The sequence below is a fragment of the Toxotes jaculatrix genome, chromosome 11 (genome assembly GCF_017976425.1).
Source record: "Toxotes jaculatrix isolate fToxJac2 chromosome 11, fToxJac2.pri, whole genome shotgun sequence".
Classification (NCBI taxonomy): Eukaryota; Metazoa; Chordata; class Actinopteri; family Toxotidae; genus Toxotes; species Toxotes jaculatrix.
The window spans coordinates 13,294,927-13,315,067 of NC_054404.1; the positions used below are offsets into that span (position 1 = coordinate 13,294,927).

General features: G+C 41.7%; 2 protein-coding genes across 4 annotated transcripts in view; one reads left to right on the forward strand and one right to left on the reverse strand.

The window, feature by feature from the left end:
- Positions 1-20,141, forward strand: part of wdfy4 (WDFY family member 4) — a 39,095-nt gene that overhangs the window by 14,497 nt on the left and 4,457 nt on the right. For 2 of the 3 annotated variants that reach the window (XM_041049773.1, XM_041049774.1), the window contains exons 23-57: positions 33-184; positions 257-368; positions 458-648; positions 761-913; positions 1,012-1,085; positions 1,424-1,582; positions 1,712-1,806; positions 1,904-2,000; positions 2,133-2,335; positions 2,959-3,125; positions 3,206-3,325; positions 3,444-3,623; positions 3,707-3,865; positions 4,345-4,471; positions 4,576-4,724; positions 4,890-5,128; positions 5,222-5,343; positions 5,484-5,675; positions 5,774-5,883; positions 8,334-8,411; positions 8,530-8,721; positions 8,812-8,887; positions 9,017-9,231; positions 10,867-11,015; positions 11,136-11,250; positions 11,516-11,601; positions 11,687-11,749; positions 15,051-15,093; positions 15,282-15,401; positions 15,662-15,785; positions 15,892-16,001; positions 17,339-17,489; positions 18,021-18,112; positions 19,333-19,542; positions 19,652-19,772. In XM_041049773.1, coding sequence (XP_040905707.1) covers positions 33-184; positions 257-368; positions 458-648; positions 761-913; positions 1,012-1,085; positions 1,424-1,582; positions 1,712-1,806; positions 1,904-2,000; positions 2,133-2,335; positions 2,959-3,125; positions 3,206-3,325; positions 3,444-3,623; positions 3,707-3,865; positions 4,345-4,471; positions 4,576-4,724; positions 4,890-5,128; positions 5,222-5,343; positions 5,484-5,675; positions 5,774-5,883; positions 8,334-8,411; positions 8,530-8,721; positions 8,812-8,887; positions 9,017-9,231; positions 10,867-11,015; positions 11,136-11,250; positions 11,516-11,601; positions 11,687-11,749; positions 15,051-15,093; positions 15,282-15,401; positions 15,662-15,785; positions 15,892-16,001; positions 17,339-17,489; positions 18,021-18,112; positions 19,333-19,542; positions 19,652-19,772 — 4,746 coding nt within the window. The remainder of the gene's footprint in view (positions 1-32; positions 185-256; positions 369-457; positions 649-760; positions 914-1,011; positions 1,086-1,423; positions 1,583-1,711; positions 1,807-1,903; positions 2,001-2,132; positions 2,336-2,958; positions 3,126-3,205; positions 3,326-3,443; positions 3,624-3,706; positions 3,866-4,344; positions 4,472-4,575; positions 4,725-4,889; positions 5,129-5,221; positions 5,344-5,483; positions 5,676-5,773; positions 5,884-8,333; positions 8,412-8,529; positions 8,722-8,811; positions 8,888-9,016; positions 9,232-10,866; positions 11,016-11,135; positions 11,251-11,515; positions 11,602-11,686; positions 11,750-15,050; positions 15,094-15,281; positions 15,402-15,661; positions 15,786-15,891; positions 16,002-17,338; positions 17,490-18,020; positions 18,113-19,332; positions 19,543-19,651; positions 19,773-20,141) is intronic. The other variant, XM_041049775.1, reaches the window with a different exon arrangement.
- lrrc18a (leucine rich repeat containing 18a) lies at positions 11,941-13,911 on the reverse strand. The gene is made up of 2 exons (XM_041049776.1): positions 13,796-13,911; positions 11,941-12,763 (listed from the first exon to the last, which is right to left on the reverse strand). The coding sequence occupies exon 2, from the start codon at positions 12,757-12,759 to the stop codon at positions 11,941-11,943; it is 819 nt and encodes a 272-aa protein (XP_040905710.1). The 5' UTR covers positions 12,760-12,763; positions 13,796-13,911.

The following is a 20,141-nucleotide window of genomic DNA, read 5'->3' on the forward strand; positions in this document are numbered from 1 at the left end:
CTGTGTCTTCTCACCTCTCTGTTTGTGTCCAGGCCAAAATCCAGATGCTGAGTCTGCCCCTCTCAGGCTGGTTCCTGAGGAGAGGATCTCATTTGGCATCAACCCAGCAATTTCTACATTAACAACTGTTGTGCAGATCAGAGAAGATTACAATGAGGTTGACTGCAGACTGATTGCTAAAGAGGTAAGGTGACACCTTGAACCCATGTGTTTGCTGTTTTGATACAGAGTAGCTAATCATGGTTTCTACTTACAGATGGGGATAACATCTCGGGATCATTCCACTCCCGTGTTCCTTGCTCGAAACATCAGCCAGCACCTGAGTGGTACAGCTCGCTCCATAGGCGCAGCACTGGTTGGGCGATTTGGTAAATAAAGTATTATTTTGAAAAGCATATTTTTGCTTTAGCTGATTCTTGCAGGCACATTTGCTAAGCTCATGGCCTTTTCCTTTTAGGTGTGCGTACGTTCACTCCCAGTAGTGCGTCCAATGGTTTCCTGTATGTTGGTGGCCCTGCAGTTGTTCTCAGCTTGGTTGCAATGGCTCCAGATGACAGCTCTCTGTATGCAGCTGTTAAAGTTCTTCTTTCTGTGCTGGAGACCAACTCTGCCATGCAGCAGGAAATGAACCGCATTGGTGGTTACAAGGTCTGTTGAATTATGTGTAAAATCACTGAAGTAGATACAAAATTTTGTGTAAACAAAAGCTGTTACCTTACTGTTGTGACCTGTTCTTGCATATAATTTGCTCCCCTTGTAGCTGCTAGCTTTCCTGCTGAAGATGAAGAGAAGTCTGGTTAGTTACAGGACCCTTCAGTTGGTTCTGTCTCTCTCCAGTTCAGTGGAGCTGAGCTCTGGGTCTTGTTACCTACAAAACACGCCTGCTTTCCAGGCTCTGCTGTGTGACCTGGAGGTGAGCATCAAAATTTTAGCATAAAAGTTCAGGAGACCTGGAGAATGGAGAATTTTTTATGTCCATTTGTATTTCATCTCATTGTACCACGTTTTCAGGTGTGGCAGAACACATCAGATAATCTGGACCTTTCAGTTCTGAACCACTTTGCTGAAATCCTGAAATCCTCAAGGTAAGTTCCACAGCCATCAGCGTGTGACCAGACTCCACAGATAATATGCTGCAGCTTTAATCTAATTTGTCATTAACTCATATGCCCAACAAATTACGTAACACAATAAAGAGGCTCTTGTTCAGGCTTGAGGACAGACTTTATCAGCCGTTCTGTCAACATCTACAGCAGCCTGTCATCAACATCACAGGAATGCACAACAGAACCAGTCACTGAGGCTGAAGAGAAGAGCATGACTGAACATGTGCATGGATTGTTGAATTAGATTATCTGTCTGTGGGAACAGATTGTAATTGATATTAATGCTCTGTCTGGTTTGCTCTCTGTATACTCAACAGTGACAGCAGGAATGCAGCGGTCATGCACACTGTAGGGCTTCTACCAATGCTGCTGTTTGAGCTTTCTGATCCTGCTGTGACCTTTCAGAAGGCTAAGATCATTTCCTGTGTCATCACATCCCTTGTAAAAGCTCATCTCACTGATCTGGACATGAGAAGGTACTGTCGGGGAATACACACTGTGTGTGTGCAAGTGCTCCTCTTATACAGTTTTTACATAAAGTTATCAAATTAAATAATTGTTGAGGAATAGCTCAGTGTTTAAAATGTGTCCTTTTCTTTGGTCAGACTTGGGCTCTTTCTGGTCTACACACTCCCTCCTCTTAGTGACATGACTGAAAGCAAGGAGATGTCTGACAGTGATCTGTCACAGGATACACCAGGTATTCCATGTAACACACAACCACAACTTAAACAGGGTTTGTGGATGACAAAAGTTTTTACTGGTACTGACCCAGACATGTCCTCTCTGAACTGTAGCTCAGAGTTCTGGTCCAGCAAACATCATATGGATCCGCAACCAGCTGTTGCTAGCACTTTGTGAGATCCTCAACTCAGACAGTCCCCTGATCAAAGAGTGAGTGGCATCTGTTATTGTTTAGCTAAACCAAAACTGGAACACAAACATATTTTCCCAATATTTCATGGGTCATAATGTCATGGCAGAAACATTAACTGAATCAGTTTGTCACGTTCTTGTTCCCACTAGTCAGCAGAAGACAGTGTTTGATTCCCTGGGCAGTGATTGGTTCCTGCTCTTCCTGCAACCCCACCTTTACCCTTCTACCTTGAAACTGGGTCTCGTCCTGCTCACACTCTTTCTGTCCAGTCCGGACCAGCAGAGCAGCTTCAGAGAGCGCGTGATCCCAGGAACTCTCATTGAAGGCATGGAGGAGCCCATCGCTGTCATGGGTAAAGTTGAATAATTTCTCACAGTGAAGCACGGAAATAATTGCCTCTTCCAGTGAAATCAAATTGCAACGAGATGAAGTTATTTTTATAATTTAATACACAATTCTGATGTGTGAATTGATTAAACTTAAAAAAAAATGATCCTGCCTCTGGTGTTTCCTCATTGCAAATTTATGAGATTTGTGATAGCTTTTCCTTAGATTTTATTGTGTAGTTTTTATTGAGTTTGTTTTTAAATTGGGGAGGGATTTTTTTTTGTGTAAAGCGCTTTGTCACATTGTGTTTGTATAAAAAAGTGCTATGTAAATAAAGTCTGACTGATTGAAACTAGATGGAATGATATTAAATTGTATTTTAAGTGTGTTTAAGTAATAATTAAGGTATTTTATAAAATGTAAAAAATATTTATTATCACTTCTATGCGTTAGTTAACATGCAGTTAGATTCACTGAACATAATTTTGCATACATCGCGTGAATTTTGAAATTATAGTTTTAGTTATTGATTGAAAACATACTGGGCATTGTAAATTCCCAGTCAGTTAACACTGTTAGAATATTTTGAATGTCTTGAGTGACTTTCATCCAAAATCAACCTCTATCGTTTTCTTGCCTTGTCACCAGACAACCTGCGAGCCCATTCTTGGTCTTATGAGTGCAACACCACCACGTGTCGGGGCTTCGACGTTCTGCAGGGGCTGCTGATCAGACACGCTCACCTGCCTCAGGTGTATGAAGCCCTGGCTGCTCTGCTGCTGGGGAAGAAAACCTGTCACACTGTAGAGGAAAAGGTTTGTAATTTTTAAATTTTATTCTAAATCATCTTCTGCATCATCCCAGTCTTAATGTTCTTATTTTGTGTCATCTATAGGTGCATTTGGATGATATCCTACAGTCGCTGATTGACAGCCAAGCAAACACTTCTGCTCAGCATCTCTGTGTTGAAGCTGCTATAATTTTGGTGGAATTAGTCAAAGTCGACATTACTCAAGTAAGGATGTAATACTAAATAATAAGAATAATAAAAATAACAATAACCTTGTATCTTCTCAGTATTTTTTGCCACAAATTGATAATGTGTTACGCATTTTTCTTTTGTGTTTTAACAGGCTGTTCCTCCAACAAACCACATGTCCAGCACTGATGCACCATGGGAGATGCAACTCCCTGCCAGTGTGATGCAGTTCTTTTGTCTTCTCCATAGCCTTCGGCCAAGAGACCCACTGTGGTCATCTCCAGAGTTCCTCCATGCGCTGGCTAGAGTTGTGTACCCTTGGGACAGTCCAGAGGTTTGTGTATTACTCTGGATTCATGAAACCCTTACAGTTCTAATCTCTCTGGTCTCATTCACTGCTGTGGTCACTTCTGTCAGGGTGTCGATCAGCCTTGTGTAATGAGTGAAGGTGAGGACACATTCAAGAGTTATCAAACCAGGAAGCCTGTGAGCGACTTCATCCGAATACTGCTAATGGACAGTCTTCTGAATGTTTCTGCCAACACCAGCACATATCCTCTCGCTTTGCTGCTGGAGGTGAATGCACACACATTAACACAAGCAGTCATTTATGTTGTGTGGCTCACACATATCACTCACACATGTCTGCATACATATACATAAATACTCGAGACAGTATTGCCAGTAGTACATTCCCACAGAAAAGACTTGTCAGTACACTTTAATACTGCAAAACTCTCATTTCTCCAGAAGGTGCCGCTCTTTGCTCAGTTACAGAATAAGGCAGAGCCAAGGTACTGTTCATAGAAGCATTCACCATTAGCATGGAGAGACCACCAACAGGCCAAGCATTACAGAAATATTTCTGTAGTGGTGTTTTCCAATCTTTGTGCATGCACCACCACCAACACTTTCACTTGAGACAACATTTTCCTTCAGTATCAGGTGTAACAGAAGAAAGAGTAATCACATATAAAAACCTCCATATATTTGTCATTCATCAGTTCCAAATCAGCATTGCATTTCCTCACTAATAAACTACGTAAATGTCGCAGTTTTCCCCTGATGGTGCCTCGCTGGAACAGAAGCAGACCTTTGAGACTGAGGTGCTGGAGTTGATGATGGACATCATCCACATGCTCAGCCATGAGGGAGATAACAACACTCACCTCAACTCACAAGGTAGAATTGCCATGCATGGTTTCCTCATAGCTCAAACTGACCTGACCAGGTCCATGCAGAAAATTCTCTCATCTGAATGCATGACTTTTCACCGTATCTCTCAGACTCGAATCAGAGGCCTGAAGCACAGATGGGCACGTTGATGGAGAACGTGGTGATCTTTAGTAAGACTCTGCTGCAGAAACTTTACCGTGGAACATTCTTGGGAGACTCTGAGAGTTTGCTCAACTTCCTCGCAGACCAGATTGTGGTGGTGAGATGAACACAGACACCTCATATAGATACTTAATATGGGAAAAACATGTTTTCACCACAAATCTCGAAAATGTAAATGAAAATGTCAAATCTGCCCACAGGTCACTAATAATTAATTTAAACTTTATACCAGCTCATAACGGATACATTGCCATATTTCTAGGCTCTGGAGAAAGGCCAAACTCAGAAGGAGAAGACAGTGTCAGCCCTCTATTCGTGCACCAATAAAGTCCTGCTTTATTTCTTGTCTCAACCGCGTCATTCCCAAGAAGAAAAGGAAGGGGTCATCAGGGCGTTACAGGCCGTCATGGAACGCTGGGACGTTGTCATGGCAACTTACAATTCAAACGTGCACTTCATCACATGCCTTCTTCATTGTCTGTTACTGATACGATCTGACAGGTAATAGCAAAACCAGGACCTGACATACACAAACATGTAGTTGAAAGCGGGATTCACTTTTAATTCACACAATCACGTTTTTCTTTTTTGTAGCTACCCTGAAGGTTTTGGATGTCTGGTGCAAAAAGTGCACAAGAGGAAAGCTTCATCCCACCTGTTTGCCACCAAAGCCAGACATTCTGCATGCCTCAGCAACACAGCAGACGGTACCGCAGGTATGAGGGGCCAGTATGTTTGAGTTTATTTACATTCATCATGTTACCCTGCTGTTTTTGTGGGTTTTCCAAGTCCATGGAGGCTTACTGGGTCACTAGAGAGTTCAGGGCAAATGTGTGTTCGTGTGCTTGTGTTCCAGATGACAGAGAACTAGTGTCCTTAGCGGAGGCCTGCTGGTCAAAGGTCATGACGGAGAGGCAACACACACTTGAAGAAGCGTATAAGATAGAGATCTCAGCGACACACACAACGGAGAAAGGGTCTGTCAGCATGACGGATATCAGCCCTCTCTGGGAGGAGACAGCACACAAAACCTGGCTGCTACACACAGGTTAGCTCTCACTATACGAATACCAGGAGTAGGACACGATGCCTGAATGTTAGGTCCTTGACATAAATTTTTTTTTTGTCTTTAAAATATCTTCTCAGAGTCTCAGAGGAAGAAGTTAGCCAGGAGCTCTCAGAAGAAGTTTGAAGTGATCAGCAGTGCTGTTCGCTCAGCTTTCGGCAGACTAGGCAAAGAGTCCGTAACAGTAGAGGTAAATTCAACATTCACATTACCTCAGAGTTTGGTTCTTTTGCTCATTACACAGACATGTGTATACTTGTGAGGGTTTTTCCCTTTGAGGAGTGTGGGGGGTCACCTTTTCCCAGGTACCTCTGCATCCCAGAGCGCTGTATCCAAACACTCATCCCAAAGTCACTGCTGTGTTTGTGCTGTGGTCCATCCAGCCCTGTGGGGGTGTTTGATTATTTCTTTAAATGGATTTGGATTATCACAGCTGATTGCCCCTGAGTGGGCATAGTAATTGATATCTGTTAGGCCTATCCATGGGAACACTCAGTATAGCACACTGTTTGCTGCTGAAGGTTAAAGACGCGTTTATTGTTGTTTTTCCCCCCGAAACACGTGGCCCACATCATTAGTTCCCCCACAACGCTTAAGACGTTGAGCCATCTGGAGCAGGGAGCGGGGACATATTACTCAGGCACACAGGCATGAAATTACCGCGTCTGTGTGTCTGTCTCACCCCCACAAAGTATATGTGTGTGTGTGTGTGTTCTTGTTTTTGCACGTCTCTTGCCCACAGAAATCAGGTTGGCAATTATAGTGGTACCAATCTGATGAAAACATTATTCATTTGATGTTATTCTTTATCATATCAGTCTTTGACAGGCTATCAGAGAGGGTGATGAATTGTTTCTCCATCTGAGAGGTAGGGAAGAAGAGGGAGGGACTTTTGCCTTCTCCCTCTCTGCAGTGCGTTGCACCACTTCACTCTTGAGTAAGTTGCAGCATGCAGCGAGTGTTCAAAAAATTATATTCAAATCTTCAGTAATGGTCAGCCGGTCTGCTCATTTTCCATTCATCCTCATGAAGAAACAAGTGAGTCATTAATTAATTTCTGGATCATCAACTTATGACCTTTATTTGGCAAGTCATGAGCTTATGGGGAGTCTCTCTTCAGTCACTGGATCCATAGTGATGCATTTCTACAGAGTACTGAGCATAGTTTCGGGGTCTCTGATATCTACTTTTACTGAACAAAAAAAGAATTTTAAAACCTACTGTAGGTAATGAATGAGAATATAGAGACTGATAGGCAGACTGTGTCCTCAGTCAAGCTTCAGTGCAATCCTTCTAGAGATTTATTTCATCAGCGAATGCAGTTTCCATAATCATATCTGTGTCCTCATATTAGAAAGATAATTAACAGCACTAATGATCACGTTAAGTTCATTACACATTCACTGCCAGCCCAGAATGAAGTTGACATTATGTTGCCTTATCATCAAAGGTGGCGTATTGTTGGGAAGTCATTAAAATGGAAATGAGTGTGATGTTCTGATGTTAATTGCAGAGGGAAGAGATGAGTTATGTATTTAATGCAACATTTAAAAAGCCAATGAGGTTCCTATCTGCTAAATAGGGTAATTAATGCTATATATTACTTATGTTTGTCCAAATGAAGGAATGAAATTAGGAGATGATGACGCCGACTTGCTGTTTATCTGTCACAACACGGCTCTAGTTCGCAAACTTCATTATTACTCTCTTTTCTGTCTGTAATATTTCTATAATCTCCCCTCAAATTACTCCTTTATGTCTTTCTCTGCACAACTTCTCATTTGGATAGGCAGTCAGTCATTTAGAGAAACAGTTTTCATTCTCCAGAGGGCTTGTCAAAGTTTGTTGTCAACTTTTATGCATGGGTTTATTCTGAAATTATGTCGAATTTTTACATCTCTTGTATTACAGAAGTAGTTGTTTTCTTTTTATTGCACTTGAAATCAATTACTGCATTCATGATGTTATACTGCAAAACACAGAATTAACATCTGTAAATAAGACTCGATATAAAGAGTTACTACATGTTCATTCAGTCAATTAAATAGCTTTCCTGGGTCAGCTGTGAGGATGGACACATGTTGTTTCACTAGTCTCTCAGCGAGCACTGCTGTGATGATGGGTTTAATGAAGCAGTTAACAGTCAGAATATGATCCCAGTGTGTCTGCTGAACATGAGCATCCTGCAGTGTCAACACAGCCCTGTTTTGGGTTTTTCTATTTTTTTTCTTTTCCTTTTAATCGACGCATACACACTCACTCACTCACACACACACACACACACACACACACACACACAATAAAGGCGTACGCACACTTACCTTTCCCTTGACTGTGGTGTGGCTCAGTGATATTAATGTTTATGTTAATCAGATCACACCAACAAATGATTACATTTCCAGACAGGGTTATTGTAACACTGTAGCCACTAGCTTATTTTGCCCAGTGAATGCAATTTAGAACAGATGTAATTGTATGAATGCATTGTAATTGCATGAGGAAACAACAATACCATTATGAATATACAATCTCTGTGAACATAATGTGTGTTGTGTGTGCACATTATGAGCTAGAGGAAGAGCGATTGTGCAACCCGCTCTTTTCATTTGCACCCATCAGGTTACTCTCCTTTCTTTGTAGGAGTTTCTGTCCTGCATGGAGTCACATCGACAAAGAGGCCACAGCATGTTTGAGAATACGAGGACAAACCACTTACAGGTGTGACAGAACTGTTTCTGTGAAATAAATGTTGTTAAAAAGCCAAAATTAGATTTGTAATAATGTTCATCTCCGTTTCGTCTGTTCCCTCCATCCCGGGCCTGTTTCTGCGTCCCAGTTACAAGCCACTGAGTGGGAGCGAGTGAGCTCCAAGTGGCTGTGTGTAGAGGCCGAGCTGCTGAGGGAGAGAGCTGTGTTCGGCCCTGGGCCCGGGGTGCTGCTGAGCAGGGACTGGGTGCAAGATGCTGCCGAAGGACCCAACCGGACCAGATCACGCATCCGGAGGAAGGCTCTGAGGCAATTCAGACGGGTATGGCCTTTTAGATTAGAGCATGGTTCTATTTACTGTTCGTGTAGTATGCAGTCTAACCTTTAACAGTGCCACATGTTGTTACAACAGGTGCTAGGAACGCTGTGTCTGGGTTTAAGGACAGGCACGTCTGAGGAGAGCAAAAATAGAACAGAAGGTGACACAGGTTAAGAAAATTACTCCTTGCTTTTTTTTTTTTTTTTTTTTTTTTTTTTTTGTAAAATTTACTCTTACCAGTCTTACCATGTGGCTATTGGATGTAAACTCAGGGAAAAAAATGTTTCCTTTGTAACAGAGCCCAAGATCTTGTTTGAAGTTGGCTCAGAGGCAAAAGAGGATGAAGAGGAGGGAGGACAGGACTGTGAACGTCTGACCTTCTTCCCCGTGTTGAACGAGACAACAGCTGTCAGCGAGAGCCCACCTGACCCCTTAACCCCAGAACCCTGCTCCCACACACAAGACTGCCCTAACATACGCATCATCCTGCAGGAGCTTCACCCTGGAGAGGAGGTACTGTAGCACAGAAGGGTTTGTTGGTTTGCTGGGCTAAAAACAAAATGCCTAAACACAAGCACAACTGCTTCCCACCCTACTAATATTCACAATCATAATTATCTGATGTAGACTGAGGGATTCCAATAGCCCAGCGCTGCTATCAGAATTTCATCTTTCCTCATTAGTGTAATGTTTTAATGTCGAGGCCCAGCTCAGCTCTTCTCATTCTTCCACTGAGTTAGAAACCAAAGCACATGTTGACAGGGACTCTCATCGCTCCGGCAACCAGCCGCGGCTTTTAATGTTTCTGACAGAAGTATTAATAAAAACAGTAGGAGGTGATGCAAGCTGTCTTACATCCGCTTAGTAAGTGTGTGTGATGTGTGCTTGTGTGTCCTGTTGTCTTGCAGTGGTTCATTGTGTGAGTCCTGCTGAGCTTCCTGTCAAATGAACACAGTCATTAGCTCTGAAAAATGCGCACACACACGCAGACTAACACACACACATATAGTTACACACAAAGGAAGACCCACTCATAATTAGCTTGCCAGCGCCAATAGTGTGATTATGACAGTAATGTGTATGGGGAGAAATCAATGGTCTGACATTAGGCTCTCAGTCAATAAAAGTCCTCCTTTTCTCGCCTTCTTCCCATCATCAGCTAAATCACCCTCAGACTGATAACGCATATCTGTCCAGAGCACAGTGAGGAGATAAGGAAATAAGTTTATTGTTATGTATTTAATCTTTGATAACAATAAATTTAACTATTTTTTTTTTCTGAAATCTAGTCATTGTTAGGGACAGTAGGCCTGATGCCAGTTTATGTTCACTGATGGAAACTGCCACAAAATCTGACCATGATATAGCTCAGTGTAAGATTTCTGTGCCGTGTGGCTCAGACTCACTCACCTTGACTCTTCTTAAACGCTTTCACATGACAAGTGATATTATCCATCATAGCCTGTCTCTATGTGTGCATTCAGACAAGAGGTTCTGATCACTTAGCAGGTTTCCTATTGTGTGTGTGGCAGTGATTAATTCTCCTAATAATGGCCAGGCAGGGCCTGCTCCTCCACCAAGTGTGTGACTCCGTGTCTGGGGGTAGGGAGGCTGATTTGATTAGTATAAATTGTGAGGGGCCTGCGGGTATGTTGGGGCCCCATATGGTTTTTGGGCGCTCTTTCCCAGGGGGCCTGCAAAGGGGCCAACACAGAGAGACAGCCAGGTGCACACACTCACTGTGAAATGAGGGGAGACAATAGAATTAGCCACACATTATCACAATGCAGTTAGCATTAGCTACAACCAGCGCTGAAAGCAGCATGTGGGTCCACTTTGGCGCTGGATGAAGCACACAGTCGCACTGCTGAAAAAGGGGGCTGGGTCTTCTCCTCCCCATCAATCAGCTCTGATAATGAAGTGTTCAACTGTGTCTTTTTAATAATGATTAAAATATGTGATTAAAATGATCAATCAAGTAAAGCCTGAAGTGCCTGCTTTGCTGCCATGTCATGTCCCGGGAGAGGAATGTGCTGATGTGTATTATGCCTCTCACATGGGGCTTAATGTATCTCTCTCTCTCTCTCTCTCTCTCTCTCTCTCTCTCTCTCTCTCTCTCTCTCTCTCTCTCTCTCTCTCTCTGTGTAGGTAAAGGCTAAGATGTGTGTAGTGATGGTGAGTGGCCTCAGAGTGACAGAGGGGGTGCTGCTGTTTGGGAAGGAGAGCCTGCTCTTGTGTGACGGGTTCACTCTCAGTCCCACTGGAGATGTTTGTTGCAGGAAACACCATCCCAGCAGGTACACCTGTGTGTGCCGTACAGTTGTGTGCAGTTGCGGAAAAATACATGAGCGTGATGTCCACTCATATGGGACAATTGATCAGCCGTCATCCTCTTTGTCCCTTTCTTGCTCTGCCAGTGTGAGGGATTCCTTCATTTCCACCATGCTGAGTAAAGAGCTGCCATCAGCCAGCTGCAGATGCTGGCTCTATGAGGAAATCAAGGAGGCCCGCTTCATGCGTTTCCTTTTGGAGGTCAGACATCCAAATGCTCCCACAGATGCCTTGAATTAACATGCATCTTATATCCAGATTGTGCCTGTACAGGTTTTAGTTTGAATAGATCTCAGATTTTTAAAATTGTCTCCGAGCACAAATAGAAATTAGATTTGTTGTGCGTTTTAAGAATCAGTCAAGATGCATGTTAAGTCTTGGTTTAAATAGGTTTTATAGATAAAAGTATCAACTACACATAAATGTCATTGCTTCTGAATAACTAAAGAGCCACTGTGTCTGTCAGGACAATGCCATCGAGGTCTTTATGAAAAACGGACACTCAGCCTTCCTGGTATTCCTGAATAAAGACCATGTCTCTGCATATAAAAGGTACCACACTGATACAGACTGGATCTTGAAGTGTTTATTTTCAGCAATCTTACTCTGGTCCTTAATCTTCCCTCTGTCCCTGCAGGCTGTGCACCGTAGTGTCATCATTAAAAGGCAGAGGGGTTGCTGAGGTCATTGCTAATGCCAGGTACGTCTCAATCAGCAGCAGCAATGTTTCTAGGCTGTGACATGTAATCTTTCTTTTTATTCCATATATTGAAATGGAAGATACATCTAAATACAGCTTGATATTATGCACATATAATTAAAATTAAATTTGTGTGGCTACCTCTTCCATTTGTTCTATAGTTTTTTAAGATAATGTTAGTAGCTCTTTGGTCATTTGACTGTCTCTTGTCCCCCCTGTCTGATTCTCCACACATCCTGATTGAGTCTAGCCACCGAGTTTGGCACTATCAGCCCTGCATAAGTCCTTATCCTTTTCTCCTCAAACATATCATCTCCTCCTCCTTCTCCTCCTGCTCCGCTCGTAAACTTTTTCTTCTGCTCTTTACATCTTTTAAGACATGTCCTACACAGGCTGCTCTCATGTACCAGGTATACATCTTCCTGTGGTTCTGATTTTTCCTTCAGCATTCCCTCGCCATCTCCCTGAACATACGATAGGGGATTTCGTTTTATGTTCACCTTAGTGAGGTTTTGTAGGACATTCAGAAATTCTGGTAGGTTAATGAAGAGGTTATCAAACAGACCTAACTCTTGGAGACTGCCCAGAGCCACCATAGTAGGAGGCAGGGTGTCCAGCTGGTTCATCCCCAGATTGAGACACTTCAGACTAGTGAGAAAACCCAGTGTGGAGGGTAAACCCGCAGAGGTTAGGTGGTTGTTGGAGAGGTTGAGGTAGGTCAGTCCCACCAGGTTCCCGATGGACTCTGGCACAAACTCCAGCTTGTTGCTGTGTAGATCTAGCCACCTGAGTGACGAGAAGTTCCCAATGTTTTCTGGGAGTTTCTGTATCAGGTTGCGGCTGAGGTCCAACTCATCCACATTGGTCAGTTTGAGGAGACACTTTGGGAAGATGGTTATACCCATGTTGCTAAGGGTGAGTCTCCGCCGTCCATCTGGTGTCATCCGTATTGCCTTTTTGGCAATCTTGAGGGTCACCTTTGTCCCTTTGGCTCCCTTTCCTTTGGGCATGGTACTGCAAGACATAAGATGGTTTCTGAACAGTTCAATTTAAAATTTCTCAGCTCAGTTTCATATCTAATCTACAACACCTCACAGTACTATAGCAAATGAATGTGTTGTATGTTTACGTTTAAGTATGTGTGTGTAAGGCTGATGTGATTTATTCAGATACAAGGGCTTATGTATGGCCCAGGGCAGTAGGGAAAGCATGCTCTCTGAGGAATGAGAGTCTGAGCGGTGTGTGTGTGTGTCTCTGTGAGTGCACGTGTGTGTCTGTGTGTGTGTCGCAGTGTTATGTCTGCACTAGTGCGTGCTCACCCAGTGTTGCCCATGGGGGTATTTAAGAGCACGACTCTCTAATTAAGGCTAATGCTGGGGAACAATAGGAGAGAGGCGACACTGGATAATACAGCAAAAACAAATGAGTGCTGATGCTCCCTCACCATTCAACTGATTGAGCTGTTTAGCTCTTTTCAGGCAAGGAAGGTGTGTGTGTGTAGGCCATCCACATGCAAGTGTGCTGACAGACGTAGATGTACTATAGTAGTGTACGTGTGCTTGCGCACAAAGAGTCAAATCGGGACTTTGATAAATGATAGTTAGGGAGTGTTGCGAGTGTGATGAAGGCTTCGCTCTTGTCCCCTCCCTGTCTAAAAGAGCAAGGTGTGTGTCTGTTTGTGTCTGTGTTACACCCCAAGGCCCTCTCTCGCCTCATTCATCATCCTCAGGATGAGAGAGGTTATCCACTGGTGCTTGTTCCCATTATAACCTCCTATAGAAAACTATTGCATGAAATTATTGCCTGCAATTAGATAACACATTCTGGGCCAAATGCAATGATTGATTTAGTGTAGTTTTACAAAAATAATTTGGTCCGGAGTTATTGGACAAGGGGAGGACGAGTTGTTGGTCTTAGAAATTGGATGCACTTCAAGTAGCCCGTTGATCTGTAAACCCATTTACTATATGCATAAAAATGTAATAATATATTATTCTTTAAAATGTTTATCTACATTTTCCCACGTAAATTAAAATATGTACTCACCATATTTTATCTTCTTTTTTTCTGATTTGGCGTTAATCAAGTGATGATGCTGTTAGACCCATACCAGTAGCTCTGGTTCCTGTGAACCGGCCAGTCAGCTCGAAGCCTTTCACCCCTGTAGAAAGAAACACTCCACAACTGTAGTCATAATGTTACAGCACAGTAACAGAACACCATTCCCAATTTGATCAGCATGTTGAAGTTGTATTAATATTACCTGGCAATCCTTTCTCACAAAATGTGGCCGTGAAGTTGAGAGGATAGGTCAGGAATGCGCCGTTTGTGTATTTCAACATTTCCCTAGCCTCCCTGCACCAAACAGAGAAAGTCAAGGTTCCTCTTGTTTAAGAGCGTTACTTAGCAACTGGGGTGCTTGGCGCCAGGACTTTATTGCCATGTTACTGGCCCACAGAGGGAAAAGAGATTTCAGGAGCAGTTGAATGCTTTGCCAATTTAGATTAAACAAGTTTAGGTAGGTGTTCCACGAGTAAAATACTTAATGAAATGTTCAGCAACATTGTCATTTAGCATAGATGTTTTGTTTAGCTAAATACATGCTCTGGTAGATTAATTGGAAACAAGGTATTTTGAATGAGAGGTTTTTGTACTCAGCAGTTTGTTATAGAGCAACTTTTAAGTGTGTCTATTAAAATACCACCTTAAAGTAGTCTTTGAACAAACACCAAATTAAATAAACAGTTGGATAATAAACTATTGTTTGTCTTAGCTGTGAAAACAGGAAGTCATTTATTTTTCTTGGAAATCAGTGAAGTGTTCTGTAACAGAAATTTGAAGGAAAGTTATTGTTCCTGTTTGACCAGTAATCATTAACCTCTGCATATCAAAGAATGTCATTTAAAAACTCACTATACAAGGAAAATAGTACTTCCTCTTTTAAACACCTCACTTTGCTGATGGAGACTAGTCAGACAACTTACCGTGCTGCTGAAAGTATATTTCCTCTCAGCCTACAGATGGCACCATGTGCTACATCCCACACAGCTCTACTCGCTATTTATGCTACATACTGTAGCTCTCCTCAATCCCACAACTGCTCCTACAGCTGTGTACACACAGTTTATGTTTCCTGAATCACTCACTCACCTCCACTCTGCTGCCTCTCAACTCTGCTGTGTTACATTTCAACACTGGTTGCTAGGCAACAGAGCAAGCAAAAAAAACACAACTTTGTGTTGGTAGGCAGTGATCAGCCTCTGATGCTAATTCAAGGTATCTGTCTTTATTGTGTTTTTAGAAAGACTCCTGTGATTGAAAAGACAGCCCTTGTGAAATGGCAGGTAAAGCAATAAACACGGCTCTTCATGCATTTTGTTTTGTCTGAGTTGTTTGTGTTTACAGATTCACTTACATACACTTACGCTAAAGTGTTGTATAGGTATGACATTAAGAATAATCCAGTTCTAGATTTGTTTATAATTTTTATCCTGTGCTTAGAGAGGTGTTTTTATTGTACTTGTCTTTCTAGAAAGGGGAGATAAGTAACTTTGAGTACTTGATGCATTTGAACACCATCGCTGGGAGGACATACAATGACCTGATGCAGTATCCAGTGTTCCCCTGGGTCCTAGCTGACTACCAGTCAGAGGTAGAATCTCACACACACAACTTTGTCTTCAGCAAAGGAAATAACATGTATATTGGAGTCCAGGCACCGTGGTAATAAAAGTGTAAGGGGTTTGGTTACACTAAGCTATTGTAAAATATATGTGTAAATGTCTTAATGTCTCATATCTCCAGTCATAGTCTCTAATATCAATAATAATCTATAATCTCTAATATCCAATATTATATGCCACATGTATATTTTCACCTCACCCTTATTCCACCCTATTTTATCCTCAACAGACACTTGATCTGTCAAATCCTGCAACTTTCCGTGATCTTTCCAAGCCAATGGGAGCTCAGACAGAGAAAAGGAAACAGATGTTTATCCAGAGATATGAAGAAGTGGAGAACAGCGGGGGTGAAGGTATCTGTTCAGCTTGTCACTTTTCATTCTTCTCACCTTTCCTATTCGCTGTACTTTATATTCAACACACTGTGTGTGTGTCCTTTTAAAATGGTTTGCTTTGTAGAAGATTTGTCTGCACGATGCCACTACTGTACGCACTACTCCTCAGCCATCATCGTGGCCTCCTTCCTTGTCAGGATAGAGCCGTTTTCTCACACCTTCCAGGCGCTGCAGGTGAGATCAAATTAGATTAAATTAGATCAAATGTGGTGCTTGTGACTGAGGAGGCTGGGGAAAAATGGAATTGAATGAATCAGTTGTCTCACTGACCCATTTCCCCAGAAAATTAAAAAAGAGTTAAGAATTGCATTCAATAGAAAATGGAATAATCGTTTTTATGTGTGAACGCACTTTATTGGCTTGTATCCTAACAATAGAAAACATCCCTCACATGTCAAAGTCTAATACGTCATAAACACTACATTCCCGTCAATTAGGGCGCATAAACTCACATTCTAATATGATTATACCACAGCAAACATTTTATCAGCACATCAACAGGTCAGTAATAAAAGCTTAGATTGATAGAAATTAATACAGTAAGTTTACTGAATGATGGCAGGATGAAGTGTTTGTGAATCTTTGACAGCTACAGCACAAGATTTTCAGTGCCAGTGTGACTTTTATGCATGGATTCAAGGCTCATCTGACTCTGACTGAAGATCTGCATAAGTCTTGACTTTCTCACACCTGAATACAAATCTATGTGCAAACACATGTTGTGGTAAATGATAAATGTATAACATATATAAAGGTATAATGTGGGTCACATTCTGAATTTTATCACTGCTAATTGAATGGAAGTGTATCAGTCTGTACAGTCTGTTCACTAACTTACAGGCCCCTCTGCTCCACATGCCCACTGACATTCATCACTTTGTCATTTTTTATTTTCTAACATAATCTTGCTAATAATATGACTCTAATATGAGCTATTTTCAGCACTCCAGATCCTGTTTCAGTGCTGCTTCTGTTATGAAAGCAGATTATAGGGAGATTTCAATATATATGCAAATAATTATAGAAAAGCATCTAAAAGAAGCCAACGCAAATAGCCACAGATGTTACCAATTTACATTGCAGCATCCAATTGATTAGAATGAAAAGGCACGCATTTGATAGTCAGAATAAAGCAATAAAGATGTTGGTCTGGTGAATTACGGTGCCTTTTTGTCTTCTGAAGCGTGTAACGGGTGTGTAGTAATATCCATAACTGGATTTACATCTCTAACCAAGTTTACCAGTATATATGTTATTTTCATTCATTGAGGTAATTGTTTTACTCTAAATTACATTCTCTCTCATGAGATTTCCATCATAGATTACGGAATTTCACAGAAAGATGAAAAGCTTCCCTCAAATAGTGGCAAATATTTCCTGCTTACATAATACAATGTAGAAAATAAAATATGGTTCACTAGCCTGAATTAAGCAGACTACTGCATTAATATGCCTGTTGCAAAGTTTGGTTCAACAGTGACACTGACAGTGTTGTGCCTCATCTCCCACAGGGAGGGTTTGATATCCCAGAGCGGATGTTTTACAGTGTAAAGAAGGAGTGGGAGTCAGCCTCCAGAGACAACATGGGGGATGTCAGAGAGCTGACACCGGAGTTCTTCTACCTGTCTGACTTCCTGGTTAACTCCAACCACATCCAGCTGGGTCAGTCTCAGAAATCATCCTCTGTGTGTCTAAATGAATGACTTAAAGTATGAATTTCCTGTTGAGATATTTGCTTCATACACACCATTTTATTAGTTATGTGCTTCAAGGATTAGACTGGCATTATTGTATATTTTTCTTAGTTATTGGATAACAATGCAGGAGTGTGCCACATGGGAATTAACTGTATTCATTTAAGGCGACACAGACAATACTTTTTAGTACAGTTTTGGTCTTTCCATGGAATGGCTTTAAAAAATATACGATATTACCAGCCTTTATTCTCTAAAGGTGTTGCATAATATGGATGCTAATGCACGCGCAGTACATGTTTCCTCATGTGTGTGTGCTAGTTGAGCACACAAATGACAAGCAAAAAAAATAGGTAACTACTCATCACAACATTGCTCCAAACTGAAAAAAACAAAAAGCAAAACAAAACTCCAGAGTCCTTAAATTGAAAAGATGAACCAGTGATGTGATGCGACTCAAAAGGCTGTATGCACTGTATGTCTATGTATATCTGTATAGGCTGTATGGAGGACGGTACTGCTCTGGAAGATGTGGAGCTGCCTCCATGGGCGAAAGGTGACCCTCAGGAGTTCATTAGAATCCATCGAGAGGTCAGTGACCCCCGACCTCAACACGCCTGTCTGTTAGAATTGGCCAGTCTGGCCTGTTACATACAGGAACCTTTCCCATAAGACCTAATAATGTTTGTCAATAGCAGCTGATGTATGTACACAGAAAATGCACTGTTTTTGTATCTAAAACAAGTATCCACTGTAACAGCTGCAATTTAGTGGTATTGGTTGCTGTCATTTTGTTTGTCGCCATTCTTTCTGCCACAGTACAAGAGACAGATCTTATTCACAACAGCCACTGTCTCGTTGAGTTGGGTTCAGCTAAATTCTTTTTGTACTGACTGTTTTCAAATATAAGGAGCTGTTGTTTTTCTTATCAAGAAAATGCATGAAAAAGCGAAGATGTTTAGATGACAGACGTTGAAGGACAACAAGCCCATTTAACACTATTCAGGGCAGGCACAAGAAGACTCTCTTTTTCCTAATGCCATTATTTCTGCCAGCTGTTTATGGGCTGAATATTCTCTCTCTTTTCTCAGCTCTTTCTTCTCTTTCTCTGTGTGGGGTTATTGTATAACTCTGCTCTTTTTTCTCTGTTGGTCTGATTTCCTCTGTGTGACCCTCCCTTTTTCCATTCCTGGGGCAACTATGATGGTTATCACTCTGTAATCTACTGAACTACTCATATTGCCCAGCATTCTCATAAAATTAGTGACTTTAGAAGATTGTTTTTTTTCTTCCATAGACAAATTAACTCAGGACAATATGTCCTTGTTATGATGTTTTGTTTTGTTTTTCATTTTTTTTTTGCGGTTTTCGGTTATTCCAGGATGGGTTTATTAAGATCGGGTGCAAGGATATGGCTGGTCATAATGCCCTCTTTTCCTTATTAACTCTTCAAAGCCAATCTCTGGATAATTCCACTGAAACCATTCTTTAATTCTAACATGAAGATACGCTCATAACACAGCTGTGCAGCTTCCTGCTGTTCTAGACTTCTAAATTGACTTTTGGAAGAAATCACACAGTACCTGAATAATTTACTTGGTTGTGCTTTCTCCTAGAAGTTTTTTGTGTTTCTGAACTCTCATATTAACAGTTTGAGTGATGGTTTTGGTCTCGCTGTAATAACACTGAGCACTACATACCTCTGTATTGTCCCATTGTACTGCTGCATAACGCATGTACAGTAGTTTTGTAATGTTACTTGACTAGGTGATCTTAGTTTGTGCAACAATCTCCTGCACTGTTTCCCTTAGGCCTTGGAAAGCGACTATGTGAGTTCCCACCTCCACCTGTGGATCGACCTCATTTTTGGGTATCGGCAACAAGGTCCAGCTGCTGTAGAAAGTGTCAACACGTTCCATCCTTACTTCTACGCCCAGAGAGGCTGGCAGAATGCAAAGGACCCCCTCATAAGGAGCACAATCTTGGGATACGTAAGCAATTTTGGACAAGTTCCCAAACAGGTAAAAAAGAAAAAGTGTGTGCTGGGGGGCTGAGGCAGAAAAATACATGGTTGCCTACATGTAGGTGTATCATTGTTTTTAAAAATAATCCTTTGCATATTTTCCACAGCTTTTCACCAAACCACATCCGCCTCGCAGTGGCTCTAAGAAAGAAGGATCATCACCACCTCATCCAACTCCATTTTTCTTCAAACTGGATAAACTGAAGACCACTGCGCAGCCGTTCAGAGGTACGGTCAGACAATAAAAGAGAAGCTCAGACAGAAAATAATCGATCTTAATCCTAAAGGATTTGTTCGACATTTTGGAAAATACTCTTTTTTGCTTCTTGCCAAAACTTAGATGAAAAGCTTGATAACACTCCAGTGTCTGTGCACTAAATATGAAGCTACAGCCTGTGGTCAATTAGCTTAGCTCAATACATAACATATTATTAGCTTTAGAAGTGCCGGGAGGCATTTTTCTTTACCTTCAGACAGAGCCAGGCTAGCTGTGTTCCCCTGTGTCCAGTCTTTATGCTATGCTAAGCTAAACTAATCTGCTGCTGGCTGTATCTTCATATTTAGCATATTCTCAGCCAAAATGTCAAACTCTTCCTT